This window comes from Lichenostomus cassidix, chromosome 1, assembly GCF_008360975.1.
Source record: "Lichenostomus cassidix isolate B80296 chromosome 1, HeHo_3.0, whole genome shotgun sequence".
Taxonomy (NCBI): domain Eukaryota; kingdom Metazoa; phylum Chordata; class Aves; order Passeriformes; family Meliphagidae; genus Lichenostomus; species Lichenostomus cassidix.
In genome coordinates this window covers 37,167,677-37,188,298 of record NC_139479.1, presented here as the reverse complement: position 1 = coordinate 37,188,298, position 20,622 = coordinate 37,167,677, and the positions used below count along the sequence as shown (strand labels likewise).

The 20,622-nt window shown below is 36.9% G+C and overlaps 1 protein-coding gene across 4 annotated transcripts in view; it reads left to right on the top strand.

The window, feature by feature from the left end:
- TPP2 (tripeptidyl peptidase 2) overlaps positions 1-20,622 on the top strand; it is a 52,002-nt gene that overhangs the window by 1,780 nt on the left and 29,600 nt on the right. For all 4 annotated transcript variants that reach the window (XR_014851110.1, XM_085056887.1, XM_085056874.1 and 1 more), the window contains exons 2-14: positions 4,689-4,817; positions 6,538-6,633; positions 7,041-7,145; positions 7,793-7,917; positions 8,621-8,784; positions 10,024-10,178; positions 11,298-11,374; positions 11,937-12,064; positions 13,900-13,999; positions 15,968-16,116; positions 16,245-16,360; positions 17,946-18,114; positions 19,771-19,928. Coding sequence is in view for 3 of the 4 variants with exons in the window: in XM_085056887.1 (XP_084913013.1) it covers positions 4,689-4,817; positions 6,538-6,633; positions 7,041-7,145; positions 7,793-7,917; positions 8,621-8,784; positions 10,024-10,178; positions 11,298-11,374; positions 11,937-12,064; positions 13,900-13,999; positions 15,968-16,116; positions 16,245-16,360; positions 17,946-18,114; positions 19,771-19,928 (1,671 nt within the window). In the remaining variant the exon portion in view is untranslated. The remainder of the gene's footprint in view (positions 1-4,688; positions 4,818-6,537; positions 6,634-7,040; positions 7,146-7,792; positions 7,918-8,620; positions 8,785-10,023; positions 10,179-11,297; positions 11,375-11,936; positions 12,065-13,899; positions 14,000-15,967; positions 16,117-16,244; positions 16,361-17,945; positions 18,115-19,770; positions 19,929-20,622) is intronic.

Sequence of the window (20,622 nt, the reverse complement as noted above, 5' to 3'; positions counted from 1 at the left end):
TTGCAGTGGGTGAGAGTAAGTTTGCAGATTTGGTAGAAAAAACACGTGAAAAAGTTGTGTGATCTTTCCACACTGCCCACTTAACAGACTTGACTAAAGCCCCTTGCTCTACAGTCTGGGGAGACTTATTGCACAGGGAGTTAGAAAGGAGGCATAGGCAGCACACAGTCTAGAATAGCTTTGTTGGTGTTTCTTCAACAGGAGAATGCCCTCACTCTCTGGAGTCTTTGGCAGTTTACTTTTTGCCTCCGTGCAATGAATCAGTGTTGTAGGCACAGGCAGTGACACAGCAGAGCTGTACTGCAAGTAGTTTCTAACCTTGGGCCAATTTTGGGGATTTTTTTTTTTTTTACACCTCTGTCTTTGCTGCTGCTGCTGCTTTTTCTTACTGTCAGTGTTATTGTTAGTTCTTGGCCTGGCATAGAGTTAGATCAATGAGAGTTGAACCAGCTGCTGAGAGAGAAGAGGAGACATTATGTGTAGCTAGGGTAATAGGTAATACAACTTTGAGTTCAGGTTAATGACAATAATTATTACAAGGGGAATGAGCTGCCCTGTTTTGAATATAGTGGAGTTCATAGTCAAAACAAAACAGCTCATTTCTTTGCTGCTCCCTAGTGTTTCATTCCTGGGTAGGGTTCCATTGCTTTTTGATTCTGTGGCTTGATTTGTAAACACTGAAAGCAATTTTTGTTCCCTTTCTGAGGGACAGGAAGATTTGGGGACAGAGTTTAATAGGGAAATACCATTATGTTTATTTTCTTCCCTGGATTCTTGCTGCTATAGAGGGAATAGTTGTCAAGCTTAACAAACCTTAAGTCTTTTTCCTGTTGGTTGGCTTTCTTTGACACATAAAATGTTAATCTAGCTTCTACCTATTTTCCTTTTCTTTATGAATCTTTTGTAGTCAGTTCCCTCTAGGAAATTCCTTTCACCTTGTCTTACTTTGCTTTTCCACCTGTGGACTCCAACTGTAAAGTTTAGTTTGTCTGCTTCTTTCATATGAGTTTTTTCCCTTTTCAGTCTTCTTGGTAGAATATATTTCGTATTGTTGTCTGCCAAGTTGTGGTGTGTAATTCTTCATTAAGGCACAGTGACTGATGAAATTTCAGGTGGGCAGATAAGGTGTGTTTAGTGGAGTGTTGTGATTGTATATGTATAGTTTTGTTCAACCCCACCCTGTCCTTTCCCTGTTCCTGTTGTGGCTTCTTATGTTTAATGATACATAAGTCAGTTCATTTCACTTCTTGCGAATTTATTTATTTTATGAAGTGGCCTTTGGAATTATTACTTACTAACATTAAGTGGTACTTTTATGTGACACTTTTTTAGCAGTAGCATCTAGTTTGGTTTTACTTGCTTTTCAGCACTGAGTTAAAACAAATTGCTTGGAACTTGTTCATCTCTTGTTGCTGCAGTAGCTGTCAGTTGGAGTCAGTAATTGTATGGACTGGCAAAAATAAGCTCAAATGCATCTGACTTTCCCTTTTTCATTGGGATTGTCATAGATACTGGTGCTTCTCTACTTCGGTTATAACTGATCAGGTGCCAGGATTATGCACATAGATTAATTTCAGTGTTCTCAGTTCACTAATTTATCTGTTCTGCAAAGTCAGGACTAACGCAGAATTTTCAGACTTCAAACAGAAATGTATAAATAACAAAGCAATTTCCAGTTTTAAACCACTATTTTGTTTTTCAAATGCCTATAGACAAGCCATGATAATTAAGGTAGGATTTGGGGTATTTTTCTAAATACAATGTATGTATAAAAGTTCTTTTTTTTTTATTTTAATGCAAAAGCTACCAAAATGAACCCTCTGACTGTAATCAATTAATTACTCCAGAACTCTTCTGTTCACATAAGGGAATCAATCAAGTTCCCTTGGTTATTTTTTGTTTTCATTTTCAACTCAGAATTATAAGATTTGCAAAGGAAAACTGAGCTGAACTCTTGAGTTTCACTCTGGCGTTGCTGCTGGTGGGCAGTGCGCCGAACAGTGTTCATGGCATCGGGAGCCACCATATCGGTTACTGCTCTAAATTGCTGTGAGCCTGTCTGGATTTCTGCTCTTAGGAATTGAACCTTGGACCAGCTGAAATTCTGAGTTTCTTGTGTCTGACTGAAAGACTCTGATTTGGTGGTTCTGACAGTACAAACTCACGTGCATGTGCTGACCTGCTGGCTTTCAGCTAGGAGGCAAAGACCTGTAGAGTGTAGGAGTTGAACCTTGTCTTTCTGGCTAGGGAACAACTTCTGAAACTACACAAACTTGCTGCAGCATAAATCTGTGTTCTGGCCACCTGTTGCTATATAACTTCTCTCCTTCAAACAAGTCGCCTTGGATTACATTTTCATTCTTGGTTTCTTGTACTTTGATCGCTGAATAGTTCACTTTGAGTAGAGGCATACTGAAAAATGTCCAGTGCTGCTAATCTCAGGTTTGGCTTGCAGTCTCTTTAGTATTAGAGCAGCTCCTGAGGTCACCATTGAAGACATTAATTACAAGCACTCAAGAATTATATATGTTAGTGCCTCCAAACTGTTCCCCAAGTAAATTTTCACTACTGTGTGACATGTTAACATGTTCTAAAGATATTCTTCAGTGAACTTCAATTTCTATGAACAGAGTATCACTGTTGGTTTCTGTAATGAAAGTTCTTCCCTAGCAAACCTCTTCAAAAGCAGTATTTGTTACCTTCTGGGAAATGAAATTGATGCTCTTTTTATGGTTGCTATGGGTTTGGAATATTTGGGGTTGGGTTGTTTATTGGGTTTTTGGTTTTTTTAAATCTGTTTAAGCCTGTTTTCACTGGGGATGTTGCTTGTTATTTGTCTGGATTGTTTCTTTGATGTTGAGTTTTTGGGAGTTTCTTTTTTGGGTTGTGTGGGTTTTGCTTGGGTTTTGTTTATTGCTTGTTTTTTTTAAGCAATGAGAATTTGAGACCATGGAAGTATCTATCCTTGTTTGTTGAGATGTGATAAGAGCCTGACTCTTGTCCTTTTGGCAGCATCACAGTGACTTTTATGAAACAGTTTGAATGTGTTGTCAACTTCCAGTAGGTGGATTCACCATTCCAGAGCATTATTGGAACAAAACTACCTTCCATATGTTATGTTTAACATCAAAGCTATTAACAGAGAATAAAGACAACAATACCTAATATTTAAAAGGTAGAAAACAGCAAATATTGCTGCTTTTCTGAGTGTGAAACTTTTTTCACTTTCAGTGTAGCTAATGTATAGGAAATACTAGGAAGATTTTTTTTTTTTTTAAGATTTTTTTTTTTTTTAAATCAGCCTTTGATGTAGAACTGTAAAAATATGTACATATGATCAGTTCACATAATCATAGAATGGTTTGGGTTGAAAGGGACCTTAAAATGCCATCTAGTCCAACCCCGTGCAGTGAGCAGGAACATCTTCCAACTAGATCAGATTGCTCAGAGCCACATCCAACTTGGCCTTGAATGTTTCCGGGGGATGAGGCAACCTGGGCAACCTGTTCCAGTGTTTCACTGTTCTCATAGTGAAAAATTTCTTCTTTAGACTTATTCCATTAGTCTCCTTTAGTTTAAAATCATTCTTCCATGTCCTGTCACCGCCTGTGCCATTGTAAAGAGTTCCTTTCCAGCTTTCTTACAGGCACCCTTTAGGTCCTGGGAGGTCTTTCCAGAGCCTTCTTTTCTCCAGGCTGAAGAGCCCCAGCTCTCTCAGCCTGTCCTGATAAAAGAGGTGCTCCAGCCCTCTGAATTAATATTCAAGCAAATACTACTGTATCTGAAGTATCGTTTATGTGCTGTATAAACTCGTTTAGTCGCTACTAGATGAAGCATGTTAATGCAAGAAAGTAGCTTTGAGTGTTTTTGCTAAATGTTAAATAAATAAGAAATTCTTAATTGTACTATTGGTAACTGTGTAGAAGGCTCCTCTAGGTGAAAGGAACCTTAGATAGCTTCTTTTGTCATGTTTAGTTACCTGCAACTACTTTAAAGTCCATCAGGATTTCAGTTTTCTTTTAATGTGAGGAGGCTTTAAATTTATGCTTATAAACTGTTCATAGGTAGCTCTTCTTCTCCTCACCCTGGCAAAAATACTCCTTATATAAGTATTAGGTGTATACAGCCATAGGTACTAACAGTTCAGATAGATTTAAACACAAAGCAAAATCTTTGAAACAGGAAAAATAAGGTAATAGTAACTTGTATTCCTTTTTGGTTCCTTTAAGCTCAGTTAAGAGACTCCAGCTTGTGAGAGCTTGCACTTCATCACCTTTCATTTTCTTAGTTGTGCACTCATTACTATAAAATTTGTCCAGAATGAGGGGTCAAAAGCAACGCAGCAAATTATATGAAAACAAGCAGTAGTTCTTGCAAAATATGGTTTTTGCAAATTTAGGCTTTATTTTAAATTGAGGCTGGTTGTGCTTTGTTGATACAGTGGTTTTGCTTTTTTCTCTTCTAAATTCTTATAAGAAATAAGTGGATCTGTATGAATCAGAAAGATGGACATGTTGGTCTTAGTTCTTTAAAAATTTATCTGAGTTCAAGTTAGTTTTCTGTCCTTCAGTTAAAGGTTGGGTGTCTAAGAAAATTAGTTGATATTTCTAACAATGAAACTTTCGTGGTTTGTGTGGTAAAAAGGGTAATCAAGTACATTTTCAATTTTTCTGTGCTCGTATTTTCAGATTACAACTGATGGGAAACCGAAGATAATAGATATAATTGACACAACAGGCAGTGGTGATGTAACTACATGTACCATTGCAGAACCTAAAGATGGAGAAATTATTGGTCTTTCTGGAAGAGCTTTAAAGGTGAGTATTTGATGGTACAGAAACACCACTGGACATGTTGCTTGCTTAACAGCAAGTTTAGCGCTTGTTTGCTTTTTACAAAACTTACTTCCTTTTAACCAGATGTTGTGGTTTAAGCCCAGCTGGCACCATAGAGCTTCTCACTTAGCTTTCCCCCAGCACTATGGGGAGAAGAGAATCAGAAGGGTGCAATTGCGAAAACTCGTGTGTTGAGATTAAGATGGTTTAATAGGTAAAACAAAAGCCTTGCAAGCAAAGAAAAACAAGGAATTCATTCACCACTTCCCATGGGCAGGCAGGTGTTCAGCCATCTCCAAGAAGGCTGGGCTCCACACATGACAACTTGAGAAGATAGATGCTATCACTCTGAATGGCACACCTTCTTCATTCTTTGCCCAGCTTTATATGCCGACCATTATGCCATGTGGTATGGGATGTCCCTGTGGTCAGTTGGGATCAGTTGTCCCAGCTGTGTCACCTCCCAAATCCTTGTGCATCTCCAGCCTGCTCACTGCTGGCGTGGAAGAGAGAAAAAGCCTTGACTCTGTGCAAGCCCTGCCCAGTAACAGCTAAAACATCCCTGAGTTAAGAGTGTTCAGCACAAATCCAAAACACAGCCTCAAATCAGCTGCTGTGAAGATCAACCCTAGCCCAACCAGAACCAGCAAACCAGATCTTACATAAAACTAGTGCTGCACTTGTTCATCTTCATGCAGATTGCTTAGTGTTTCTTATACTTTTGATATGTCTTTATTTCTAATATTTTCTGTAAATAAATGAGGGTGTGTACAGTGCTTTTGGGGGGGACTTGATAATTAATTATTTGTTCAAAACAGTATCTGATACAGCTTTGGGAACTGGCTAAAGAAAATATGCTAATATTCTTCAAAAATGTCAGACACAGTTGTGTCTTTAAAACTGCTAGTATTTTCCACATTTGCATAAACTGCAAGAGGAATTGTGTTTAGCTCATGGTGAATAGTTTTAGAGACTGAAAAATCTGTGAGGACCTAATTGAAGACTCACTGAATTCTCAGTGAGTATAGGACAGAAATTGTGTAGGGTTTTCAGAAAGGACACAATGCCATCTAGTAGAGGTCTCAGGTACACAGAACTGCTGATGTTACTAACATTCTTTGTTTCCTTGTTGGATTGATGAGGTGATATGGGGGCATCACATCTTTGGATCTCTCCGTGTTGTCAGCTTTATTCTTAATTTTGCACAGAAGATGATTGCAAGAGTGAGCTGTTGTTCTTTTACTGTTATTGCTAGGATTAGTGGATCCTGATATACTGAGTTTAAATTGCATCAAGATGTGAAATGAGACATTCAGATGTTTGCATGACTTCCAGCCATACTCCCACATGTTAGGGTGTGTCTTTTCATTTATAGTACTATTATTTCCACAGACCTCTGCCCAGTAAAGTCAGTAAAGCTGGGGCTTTGTGTTTTAGAAGTAGACTATCAGGGCAATTGGTACTTAAAGATGTTGAATGGCAGTATCACATGAACTGTACTGATTCTTTCAGAACTGGATTGAAAATGCCATGTCATGTTGTTGAAACAGTGCAGTAGTTACTGTTATGGAGACAGGAAATTAAATTTACAGTATTTACGAGTTTGTTCTGCTAAGCTCTCTTACACAGTGTTAGGAGTTTTTGTTTGTGAGATTTTTTTATTGCCATTAATTAACCTATTTCTAAATTCACTTTTCTGTAGATTCCAGCGAACTGGGTAAATCCTTCAGGCAAATATCACATTGGCATAAAAAATGGCTATGATATCTATCCTAAAGCTCTTAAGGAGAGGATTCAGGTAAGGAATTATCTTTTGTTTCTGGTTTATAGTCATACTCCACTATTCGGTTTCTTAATTTGGTTAGAAAACCACAGCAAGTCATTTGGTAACACATTAAGCTGCTAACCAGCACTTGAGAGCTATTCTCTCTAATTTTCGTTACTTACATGATCCATTTCTTGTGTGATTTTTTTTTTTTTTTTCAGAGCAACAGGAGGTGGCTCAGTGGTCCATTGAGGCAAAAATTATAGAAATTACTGATAACTCTTTTTTTTTAAATGTGTGGCAATTTATTCTTATTTATACTATTGTATGGAACATTTTTAGCCATTGTCACAAATCAGGATTTTCAAATTATTTTTGTAGACTTTGTACTTTGACATATATATCTTAAAATATTGAGGAACCTCTGCTTTATTTTACAGAAAGAGCGCAAGGAAAAGCTCTGGGATCCTGTTCACAGACTGGCTCTAGCAGAAGCCTGTAGGAAACAAGAAGAATTTGATGCTGCTCATAGCTCTCCCTCACAGGTTTGCATTAAGGCTAAATATATAAACTTGTTCTTTGCAACTATTTTTTACTGGTTGACAGGATTAAAATGCTTCATTAGATGAGTGAAGGAAAGGTACTTGTGAGTATTTTGGCAGATAACTTACCAGTGTATCTTCTGATTAACTTTAGAAGTCTTTATGTGGATGCTTGTTTGGTTTGCTTAGTGTCGTTCATTTTCAAAAGTTGGTGTCAAATATGAAAATGGTATTACTTACTGAAAATAGCCTACACATTTTTTGAAGTTTAATGTGCTATTTTTTGAGGCCACCATCCTTGTTGTGTTCAAAGATGGGATTTTCTGAACATATTCTTTCTTTTGTAAACCGTGTACTATTTCAGTGAAGTACCAGAAATGCCTCAGGTTACTGCTTTAACAGTCTTTAAGAAAATGATGGCTTTAAATGTTATGATTACAGAAATCAGAAGTAGTTTTGTGTAATAGACCAAAAATAAACAGTGCACTGTTGAAAGCCATTGAAGTTCTAGATGTTTGGGAACTCGTAGGATAGTCTAACATTTCTAAAAAAGTAATGGAACAAACATACAGCATTAGAAAAGAATGTAGATTTACCAGTCTTGTAATAATTTTATAAATACTTTAACTGAATTTTGTTTGCCTTACTAGGTAAATAAGCTAATAAAGGAAGAACTTCAAAATCAAGTGGAGTTGTTGAATTCTTTTGAGAAAAAATACAGTGATCCTGGCCCAGTATACGATTGTCTAGTGTGGTATGATGGTGAGACCTGGAGGTAAATGACTAAACTTTTCTAAAATGTCCTGTTGGCTGCGTAAGACAACAGCTTGCATTGAACACTTGCTAACTTTTATATCTGCCTTCTTTACGGAGGTTTTAAATATTTTTTTGCTTTAAAATAATCCTGCTGTATCAATTGAGTTTCTTGACAAAATTCTGATTCCAAAATAAAGATGGGGTAGAATAAAGTCTTACTGAAGACAGTATGATATGAGTGTAAGCTTATAGGATTTTTCTTCTGAAGCGGAATAAAACTGTTTTGACTATCCATTGGTGATATGAAAAAATCCAAAACAAAACACAGGTGTCTGCACAGACTTCAGGATGTAACATGGCACATTTCTTGACTGAATGTGCATTATACAAAAGAGTAAAATTTCAGATGTTTGTGTACAAGCACTGAGCATCTAACTTTAGTAAAATTTCTTCCTTGAACTTGCCGGAATTTTCATATGCTTGCTTTTCAAATACAGATTTATATGATTTTAGTAGTGTTTGAAAATCAGTTTATTTTGATAACTTTGTAGTTTCTGAATCTGAAGTGTGAACAATCAAGCTTTAAAATAGTTTCTTAAAGAACTGTTTAAAGATACTGTAAACACAGGACCAAACTTTTTTGGTATGTTCAGCTGGAGGGACAGATAACTGAAAGTTTGTAGCAGCTGGGAAATTGCCCTTTTGTTTGTTTTTGTCAACAGAGCCTGCATAGATACAAGTGAGAGTGGTGACTTAACTAACTGTACAGTTCTGAGAACCTACAAAGAGGCTCAGGAATATGGATCTTTTGGAACATCTGAGATGTTGAATTATTCTGTGAATATATATGATGATGGAAACCTCCTTTCCATTGTGACAAGTGGAGGTAAATGAAAGTAATCTTAAAAACATTTTGCTGCTAAGTAGGTATCATAAGAAGCAGTAATTTGTATTAGGTCCTGATTCTGATACATGGGATGGCTCGAGGCAGCTGTCTTAATACAGTTTGTTATTATGGCTTTTAAGATCAATACACATTTCCTGAACTAAACCTGCAGTGACAGCTCTTTACCAAACTTGCTTGCATTTTTTTGTATGAAATATTGTCAACTTTATGTACATAAGCATGTATACATAGAACGTGCATGCTTAGGTACTCTGTAAAATGTTCCTGCATCTTGAAGCCCAAACTAGAGAGAGCCTTCTTTCAAAAAAACTTTTTTTTTTGTTTGTTTATTAAATACAGTGTGATGATTGATTTTAGGTGCTGTCCTTTGTGCTTGTATATTTTAAGAATCTTACATATACTATCCATGAGCAAAATGGGTATTGATCTTCATTTAGGTTTATACAAACTTTCTTATGTCAGGTGTCATTATAGCTGTACCTCCAACCACTCTGAGCACATTTTAGTGTATTCTTTAAATAATCATGGTTTGTTTTGAAGGCAAACAGAGTGGTTAGGATGGTATGGATGCATTTGCTTTGAAAAATGCTCTTAATTCCTCCTGAGACTATCCCATCTCAGTAGAACTACATAAGCATTTTAAATAGATGGTAACATTTTTGAGATGGTCCATTCTGTGTTTCTGTGCAGTTCTGTTTTCTGTTTTTTTTTCTTAATCCCTGCTGAGTTGTCTTAGGTGTAATATTCATAACTTTGAGTAGGAAGTATTGAGCATTCAAAGTAACTTTTGTTAGTGGGATTAAGTTAATACTTTGTTCCTCTCTGCCTGCTGCCTCCTTTCTCTCCTCAAAAAGCTGTTTGCTTTGTTGAATCTCGCACAATTGGCCTCAGCCTATTGGTCCAGCCTGTCCAGCTCCCTCTTTGGAGCCCTCTTATCCTACAGCTGATCAACACTCTTGCTCACCTTGTTGTCTGCAAGCTGACTGAGGATGCCCTCGATCCCCTTGTCAAGATCATCAACAAAAATATTAAACAGGGCTGGCTCCACTGCTGACCCCTGGTGAGCACTGTCACCCTTTTGGTATCAACTCCACTGGTGACTGGCCACTGTCTGGATTTATGTGCTTATAGCTCAATAAGCAAAAATTAATTGAGCTGTAGTGTATTAAATAGGTATAAATGAAGTCAACTAAAAATACATACTTTTCACTTGCACAGGAGCACATGGAACACATGTGGCTAGTATTGCAGCTGGATACTTTCCAGAAGAACCAGAACGAAATGGTGTGGCTCCTGGAGCTCAGATTCTTGCAATCAAGATTGGTGATACAAGACTAAGTACAATGGAAACTGGCACTGGTCTAATAAGAGCTGTGAGTATTTCATGAAATAAATTATTCATCTCAGCAGTGTAGAATGTTGTGAAACTTCATGCTCTACTTGTTTATAGGCTTTGTTTTTATGGTTGTACAATATTTCTGACAAAAATGGCAGTAATAAAAACAACCAAGCCACTCCCCCAAAAAAACCCCAAACAAAAATAAGCCAGCCAAAATCCTAAAACCAACTAGAATGTATTTTAAAGCATAATTGAAGATTAGTGTTTTAATAGAAAACAAGACTTCTGTTTCTTTAGTACAGAATTTAGTATAGAGCACTTAGAGAGTTTTTTCAGGCTAACAGACTTGCAGTAAGTCTGATTAGCTTGACTCATTAGAGAAGTTACTTGCATGCTTGCTTAAAGTTCTTTGGGTTGTGAGTATATTTTTATAGTTACTAAGATAACTGTAGAAGACTTAAATCTAGAATTGAAACTAGTATCTACTTATGTTGCTGTATTTGTGTTAACTCTTTTTCTTAAGAGGCAGGAAAAATATTCCCTTTAATGATGAAAGACCCAAGAGCTTTTCTGTGTAGTGATTTGATAGGGAAAAATTTTACACAAGAAAAGGATCTGAAAATAAAAAATTATATTTGTGCCACCACACACAAAAAACACCCACAAAAAAACCAACACACAAAACCAAAACACCAACAAACCCCACCACCACCCACCCCAACACACCAAAACACCAAACACAACAAAACACAAAAAACCCAAAAAACCACCACAGTCCATAGGATATTTTGATATAGCAACATGAACAATATTTTTTTTGCAACCTTTTGGAGTTCAACCAAACTGTACAGGAAAGAAGAATTTTATGTTATTGAGGACAGACATTAGAGACAACACTGATGTCTGCTGTCTGCAGTTTTCTCCTAGGGTAATGTCTTAATTTATGGCTTGGAATATGGCAAGAATAAGGCTGTTAATGGAGTAGGTTTTTTAAATTCTCTTTGTTCATTGGGGAAATAGTACTTATTTTCTAGAGTGAAAAGATTTATTTCTTAGGTAGCAGATCAGTTTAAGCAGATGTTTTCTGTCATTCTGTTAGTCACTTAGATTCTATGACTAGTACATATTTTGACTTTCATTTTTACTTTATCAGATGATAGAAACAATAAAATACAAATGTGATCTTGTCAACTATAGCTATGGGGAAGCAACACACTGGCCAAATTCTGGGTGAGTAGCACTGTGGTTAAAGTATTTTAATTTTACAGAGGTGGAATTGTCTTTGTTGGACTTTGTGTAAGTCAGCTGTAACTAAGTAGAATTATCCAGGTTTATATGATTCATGTTAGAAATTGCAGTTTAAATTTTAAACTTTCTTTGAAAGGAGTACACCCATAAAAAAGCTTTTAATTTATAATTATATATAAATAATATATAATATATATTTATAATAATATATATGCACACTAATATATAATACACAGATTTATAATACATATACAAATAATATTTTAGAATGATAAAGAACTTCAGTCCTTGCAGCACCACATGATCTCTGGGTTATTTTTTGAAGACCTAAGATCACTACATAGTTGTTACTCCTTTTTGAAACCAGCAGATATTTTTGTTCTCAGCTTCTATACTGGAACCGCCTCTGCTAGGTGTGGGAAGCAGGCTGCATAATATTCCTTGTTTGGTGAATGGTCAGAGGTTCTATTAGAAATGGGAGCTTTGTCCTGTGGAAGAAAGCAATATTGTTGAGTAACTTATTTATTTCTCTCTCTTATTTCAGGAGAATTTGTGAAGTGATTAATGAAGCAGTGTGGAAACACAATGTTATCTATGTTTCAAGTGCAGGAAATAATGGTCCTTGCCTGTCTACAGTAGGGTGTCCTGGTGGAACTACATCTAGTGTAATAGGTAAATAATTTGTTCTGAAAAAAAAATTTGACAGTATTCAGCTTCTGTCTTTTCAAACTTTGTACTTTGTTACATGTTTGCTGAACTAAATCTAAAAAATAGTCTGCTGGGCTACAAGGTTATTTCTGAGTGAGGCATTTGCTCTATGCGTAGATATACAAATTTAGATTGCTATCTTACAATTCAAGACCTTATTTATGTAGAAAAGAGGAGGCAAATGGTCTGGATTTGATGTGGCATTGTATAAAATTTGCAAAGGAAGTCTTTGGTCTGACTTACTTGAAGATTTCACGATGACTTTTTAAACTGTAACTGTCTAAGCATACCACTTTGCTCAAATCAATAGCTGCTGGTAAATGCAACTTACAAAAATACGATTCTGAGTTGGATTCTGATTAATCTTATGGAAAGTCTTGCAATGCATTCTGAATTGTCAGAACTACAGTTTTGGATCATTTGTCTTCATCAGATACTCTAATTTTCATTTTTAGTGAAACAGATGTTTTCAATTTGTATATAAAATTATCCCATGTCAGGACCTAGACAAGTTCTTGTAGGGGAGAAGTTCTTCCAGCTGCAGTGCCACTTCTGTGCAAGTCTATTACTGACATAAAAATTTTTCTTCTGATGGGCTACTATGGTTTTGATATTTTAGTGAAAAATTGAGTTGTAAGACTTAACAAAATGTCTGGCTTTCAAGGGTAACTTCCTTAGTCTTAATTTTTAAATAAATCCTCTGTGTCCTCACTAGTGCATTACACAATATGTTTTTAAAGTCTCAGAATTCTTATGCAAGGAGACCAGCATGAAGTCTTGAAAGCTGGAGAGCTGCTATTCCAGGACAGCTAGTAGAATTAATGCTGATTACTTTCTGAAAGTTAATCTGCTGTTAATTCACTACTGAGACCGGGGGTTGGAACTGGAACTAACAAGCTCTTTTCAGGTCTGCGCTGGCTTTGCTCTTACGGTGCCTCTACTCTGTCAATTCAACTTAGTTGTATCACTCTAGAGATGTGGGTGATTATTCATTCCGCATGCCAAGTAGCTTGCTCCTGTCCTCCATCTGGAGAGAACCAGATAGGGTTTTTATGTTTTTTAAGGGTAAAGCAAAATGCAGCTGACAGGTTGGCTTATTTCACGCAGACATGAGCCTCCCCAAAATTGTCAGCTTGGTGTGGTAGTTTTCTACCACCCTGGTAGTGCTTGTGCTGTTAACAAAGTGGAGTGTACCATTTTGAACAGGTAAATGAAATAGTTGCCATGTGCATCCTTGGCATTCTCTTCTAAAAATGCAACTTTACCAGGCTTTAACGTAGTCATTTACATACTTTATGCACTTGAAATTGATACCAGTAAAGACTGTGTCCTGTCTGAGATGTGTGGATGTGGCCATTTGCTCTGGGGGGTGTAGCTGTGAGCCACATGAACATGAACCAATTCCCATGGATTGCTCCAAAGTACAGTCGTAGTTCGTAGCAGAGCAGTGTAAACACAGGGAAGGGGTGCAGGAGAGAGTGAAGACATGTAAAATTACCTGTTGTGAAAGAAATGTAGAAGGTGAATACATTATATTCCAGCTAAATAAAAGTGAAACTTGGAAGTTTGCGTGGTATTTTAATATCATACAGTGTGGCCATCATCATTGTTCCTGCATAGCATGATGTTTTACACTTGCCTTGCAAAAATATCCGAATTTAATGAGATGGAAAATGTGTTTCCACTTCAAATGTCAAGCAAGAATTCTTCTCGTAATGAATTTAAACTGCAGAAATATTTTATTTTAGCTTTTAATAAATACTCATATTACATCTAAAATGCTTCAATGTTTTTTACAGGTGTTGGTGCCTACGTGTCACCTGACATGATGGTTGCTGAATACTCCTTAAGAGAAAAACTGCCAGCAAATCAGTACACTTGGTCATCCAGAGGGCCTAGGTAGGTTATATTCCAAGAACAAATTGATTACTTTGGGGTTCAGATTATGTAACTCAAAATCTAAAATTGGTCACTAATCCCAAAATAAAAATATTTCTTTCCTGTGGAAAGAGCATAGCTAGCCTACTCTTCTGGAACACCTTTGTACATTGGGCTCTAGAACTCCGGGGGGAGACGGAATAGCACTGAACTGCCAAAGACAGCCTGTATTTTTCAGGAAAGCATTTGGGTGCAGACCTCTTCAGAGATGATAAAAGCTGCTGAAAGGTTGTTTGGAAATTTGTTTGGGTTTTTTTTAATGTACTTTTTCTGTAGCATTTATTTCATTAAGTTAGTGTGGTGAAGTTAAACATTCTGCAAGTGTTAAAGATTAATGAAAGTACTGTTACTGCAGTGGTGTTACTTCTGGCTTCAGTGACATTGCAGTGATGGCATAACATACTCAAGGATTTTGAATGACTGCAGTAGTGGTGTGAGTAGGCAGACAAAGTTGCTTTCTGCCTCACACTACAGAAAATTTTCTGAAAAATCTATAAAAGAAAACTAAAACACAGTGTAAACTTGAATTTTTATTTCATGTCTCAGAAGAATTTGATATTAATGTGGTAGACAAAAGAAGAGAAAAATAGTAATATCTCTTCCTGCGTTCTTACCTGTAATTAGACTTTGAAATTGTTCTCTAGTTGTCACGGTGTTTGTATATTTACAGGCAAGTATATTGTTTCAAAAATCTTACTGTGAAGAATTGTCATGTCTCATGTAGGGAAAGGAGAAATGTGCTCTCTGCCTTCAGATGAGAAAGGGAGAGGGATTTATATTTAATTTTGATATATGTATACGCACACATATCTATAAATCACATTTTGTGTGCTTAGTTGCTGTGGCCTGTGAAATCGCCAGAATGAGCACATGTCAGATGCAAGGCCAAGTCTGGCCAAAGCAGGATTCTCCTTGAGTAGGGTGTGACATGCAGCTGACTGGAGAGTTCCTGGAGTTTTCTAGAGCAGTCTTGTTGCAGGGATCAGTCTGTGCCAGTTAGCAGAAGAGCCTTTCAGGCAGCTGTGCTGTGCCTTGTTTGTCCAGAAGTGTTGGGATACTGAACCTTTTTATGGGCTTATATACAGCTGTCATAAAATATGTCCAAACATCATATTGCTGTATCCTACTTGGAATATTCTGATTTCAGACAGATTTTAGACATATGAAGCTGTTAGTGTGACATATAAGTACCCTAAAATACCCTGCCTCTCCACAGAGCTTAATAGCTCAGGCACAGGGCTGTCCCTTATTCAAGCAGTGCAATATTTGTCTATCCAGAGCAAGAAAGATGGGATCCTAGTTGAGCTGTGCCATAGGCACACAGTTGCTCTGTTCTTAAATATGCTCATGAAACAAAAAAAATGTGGTTTTGGCCCAGCTGATCCTGATCTAACTCTTGAAATTACTTTTTGTGTATTCTGCCCTTGCCCTCTTATCTCAGGCTTATGATTCAGAACATGATCTGTTAGTGAACGGTCAACATGCAAAACTGGAAGTCTAGGTTTTGGATCTTTTCTAGCCTTCCTTTTCCTTTTACTATTTTTCTTTAAAAGTAATAACTATTGAAAATGCTATGTAGACTACTAATTTATTTATTGAGGTATTTAATAGGTTGGTTTGTGTGCAGGAAATCCCAGAAAGTACTCTGTTAGCTAAACTGATGCCTGGTGGAGAATAATGAAGGAATAAAAATTTAGAAACCTCTCACTGTAAAAATAGGCATATCTGGTGATTTATGTGCCATTTTAAATTGTTACTTGGTGGCATGCTTTTTCTTGGGTTTAGTGGGTTAATGGATGTAGTGAAGTAATAATGTTGTAAATGTTCTCTAAAGCTAACTTTTTTTTTTAATGTGCTGATAACCTTATGTTAAAATGTGCAAAAAAAAAAAAAAAAGTTGGTGTTTTAACCACTGCTTTTTAACACTAGCACTGATGGAGCCCTTGGAGTGAGTATCAGTGCCCCAGGAGGTGCTATTGCTTCTGTTCCAAACTGGACCCTGCGAGGAACACAACTCATGAATGGCACATCCATGTCTTCTCCCAATGCATGTGGAGGCATTGCATTAGTATTGTCAGGTAATGTGCTGCAATGTTAAACACAGATGCATCATCTAAAAGAGGTTAGATACTTTTTCCTCTTAAAATAAATGCTGTAGCTTTCAGATTTTTTGTTATATCCAGTAACACCTTTTTTTTAATTTCAGGACTCAAAGCTAATAAAGTTCATTACACTGTTCATTCTGTCAGAAGAGCTTTAGAAAATACTGCAGTGAAAGCTGAAAACATAGAAGTATTTGCACAAGGACATGGTATTATTCAGGTACTTAATAGCAAAAAAGCCAGTATGATATAAAAAACTGGCAATGAAAAACTAGCCCACCAAAAGAAAGCAGATTTGAGGTGATCTCACTCAGTTTGTTCCATGCTACTTGTTTATAAAATCTCACTGGGGGAGAGGAAGGAATGTAGTGGGAGGGGAGGATGAATGAGAAGGTTCTTCCAGTTTCAGCATGCAGTTACTCTGGAATAAATGTGATAACTGGACAGATTCTTAGACTGATCAGAAAGATATACGGACATAAAAGTGGGATGTAGGTTTTTATCACCCACATGTGGATTTGGGTGCCTAAATTCTGTTCTAATGTCTGAAATTGTTTTGATGTATTGTCAGAGAGAGCTGAACTTTTTCTGTCCAGACAAAAGCTGGAACTGAAAGTTCTGGGCAGTGAAAATAGATACCCACGCTGGTTCACAAAAGGAGTACAGCTGCAATTGTACAGTGACTTTGCTGCTGGCCTGCACTAAACAGTCTGAGTGTTCATTGTTTCCTGTGCACTTCAGAGTATCTTGGAAATCTGTGATGTGATCTGTTGTATGATGAAGGCATACTGACTATCTCCCTGTGCATAAGCTTACGTTCTTACAGAGTTTGGGCTATTTTTTGCCTACAGTCACTCCTGTCCTAGTCAAATAGAAGTACTAAGATTTTTCTCTTATGCTTCAAGATGCCAGATATTAAATGTGCCCTAGACTCACATTCTGGAGATGCTAGAACCTAGTAGGTAAATGTCTGCTAAGCACATCTGTAATGCTGAGTTCGAAGACAGCGGTAGTGGTGGCCATATCAAATGAAAAATTAAATGCGCCTGTCATACTTGGTGTTTTGGTAGCCTGTGATTAAATAATGTGTAAAATGTGATTAGAATTTATCTGGGAGACAAGGCTGTTGTATGTCCACTTGTCTCAAAGGAGAGTGCCTTAATCTTCCCTGGTGAAGGCACCTTGCTGTCAAGTGGAAGAGAATTTAAGATTTTTGTACTCTGTAAAATAGCAAGTGAGGTAGAAAGGTGTCTTTTAAAACAAACAGGTGAATTTGTCATGTGAGTTTCTTGTGACAGCTCATGAACTTAGACCCAGGGCTGGATTTCATTATCTGATTCTTTTACTTGATATCAGTATATAAAACTTGTAGAGGTATTCTCTTGCTTATCTCTCTTGAATTGCTCAACTTCTTATCGTGTAAGTTTTGAGTGTTTTAACTTGTGTTCTTTCACCTATGAAAAGGTCACCTAAATTAGAATAGTAGGTTTGGGCCTTGAAATCCTCTTCTTCAAATTTATTTCTAAATAGGAATCTTTTGATGGATTTATAGCAGAGGAGACTTGGCCTTCTTTTTTTTGTTTTAAATGTTCTCGGCTTTCTGGGCTCTCTGTGGCCATTGCAGACTGCAAAAGTTGCCTCATTTTCTGTGTTGAGTATCGTGCAAGTGCATTTGGCTCAGGTAGCATGTGAGGTACTTCACTGTTTGTTGCTGTGCTTGCTGAACACTTCATCATGAAGAGAATATACATAAATTGCTTATTGAGTTGAAATTTGCTAATTTAGAACTTGTTCCTTTCTAACAGGTTGATAAAGCCTATGACTACCTCATTCAGAATTCATCATTCACAAATAACATTGGCTTCACGGTTACTGTCGGCAGCAACCGCGGAATCTACCTCAGAGATCCGGCCCAGATAGCGGCACCATCTGATCATGGGGTTGGCATAGAACCTGTCTTTCCTGAGAATACAGGTAGAAAAGAGCTCTTATAGGTAGTGGTGGAGGGAAATAAAAGTGTGAACTTGAAACAAAAAGTTGTGATAATGAAGATAGGAATCTACTGTAAAGAGTCAGTGTAACCCGAAGTTTCATGGTGAATGAAAGCATGCAGCTAAACAACTTTTCCGTTCCAACCTCACACCTATAAGTGCAGGGCTTTCATGTTTTTTTGGGGAGTGTTGCTTCATGCTTTCTCTCACTGAAAAAAGAGATTTCTCTTTGTTCTGTAGAAATTTAAAGTAAAATTCAACTTCCGTTCAGTATGTAATAATTAATAAATATATGTAAGGGCAATACTGGAATTTATACAGATTTTATTACTAACAGGGTAAAAATAACTAGTGCAGATCAAAATAAGGTTTGACTTTTTTTCCACAAACCCTTTTGCCCTGCTTTACATTATTTAATAAAACTTGAAACTTCCTGAGAGACTGAATTATACTGTATTTAAAAAGTGAGCCATGTGAGAGCTTGTTACTGAGATTGTTCCTTTCCCAAAACCAGTGATCATCAAGAAGGTTGGCATGTGACAAAGGGATGAGTTTATTTGGAGGCAGAAAGGGTATGAATTTGGGGTAGATTAGACTCAGAATAACTTAATTGCTTCACAGCTTGCATTGCAATTGTTGCATTTTAAATTTAACATGTGACACAAAGTAATTATTCAGTAGACTTCTGCAGGAAATAAGCAATCTAAAAACAATTAGGCATTTGCGGTGGATGACTGGGACATAGTAACTGTAGATGGTGTTTCCGTAGTACCTGTCCTGTACTGTTTGGTGTCTTCAACAGGACTGAGTTTGAGAAACTGTAGTAAGAGCTTAAGAGAAGCTGATTGCTCAGTCTGTTGAAGCTCTCTTTGACCTTTTATTGCTTCTCATGTATCTATTATAGTGTGGTTTTTTTCTCTGCTGAATCAAGGTGTGATGAAATGTCTGAAAATTAGCGAAGTTTAATTAGGACTATGAAACTGGGAAAAACATTCAAGGGCTCATTAATCTTTGGAGCAGGAGAAGACTGTTAATAACTAAAACATTTCAATTGTGTTGGATGCTTTTTTGGAAGCTGTGCTTTAATACATAGCATTTTTGGCATAAAAGCTAACTTGCAGAATCTGCCAGATTGCCTGTTTGCAAAGTCTGACTAGATTATCATAGTAATTTTTAATAGACTTTACCTCTTGCTTAGTATGCTTTATAATGTAGTTTAGTAATTAGCATAGCCTTCAGAATCAATGTGATTTCTTTTTATTGCATTTCTCTGCATTAGACAACACTTTATCTATAGAAGGAAGTTTATATCTGCTTCCAGACTTGTGGGTAATTGAAGCATTGCTTCCCAGCCTGCCTTTGACTTTGTCAGGTTTGACTGGGAGGTTTCAGGGGACAGGAATTTCACAGTTGGGTACCACTGTTACTTTACTGCCTACTGCTGCTATTCTGTTCTTGTTAAATTAAAAGTAATACAGAACATTCTCCTTTGTGCAGACTCTGACATCCAGGGGCCCTAAGGAATTGATTTCTATTACATTTTACCAGTGTGTATATTTTAATGTCATATACTGTTTTACAGGGGACTATGTGCACATATTTGTTATTGAATTTTTTTTTTAAATTTGTTTCCTGCCAGAAAACACTGAAAGAATATCTCTCCAGCTTCATTTAGCTTTAACTTCAAATGCACCATGGGTCCAGTGTCCTAGTCATTTAGAACTCATGAACCAGTGTCGACACATAAATATTCGTGTGGATCCACGTGGCCTGAGAGGAGGAGTACATTATACAGAGGTATGGAAGTATTGGAGTTCTAAGCAAGATTGTGTTGCCCTTATGTGGTCTCTTGTCAACTTTTTATAGAAGTAATTTTTAAGAAAATAAAATCTGTGTGCTGTACAGACCAGAAAATAGTGCCATGATGCATTTCACTGTGCAGACTGAAGCCAGGGTTCAGCAACAGTTGTGCTATACTATGTTGTATAGCACATACTTGTAGAACTTCGAGTATCAGTATTTAAAATATAAAAGCAAATAGAAAACATAAGCCAAAAAAATAATCATTGACTAAAGTTCTTACCCTCTGGATATATCTTAATCTTTGACTATGTATCTCAATGCTGTATTATTGTTGAGGATAGAGATTTGTGGGTTTATGAGGTTTTAAATACTTATCTATTTTGTGGTGGCTTAAGGACGGGCTTGGCTTTTGTGGTGTTGCCAGGCAGTCTTGTATGGACCAGAGATTTTCCTTTACCTAGAGGAGTTGCTTGGGTACGGTGATGTAACAGATATTGTCTGGTTTCCTCACCTCTACTCCATCCCATTTTGGAAGGCAAAGGAGAAAAATGCGTGGTAATGGCTGTGTACAATAGAAGATTTTGCTGACTTTAGGCTTCTACATTCAAATTTGGTTACATGTAGTAAGGAAGCCATTAAATTTCTCATTTTCTCTCCCAGCCATCCTCTTTCAGTCCAGCAAAAGAAA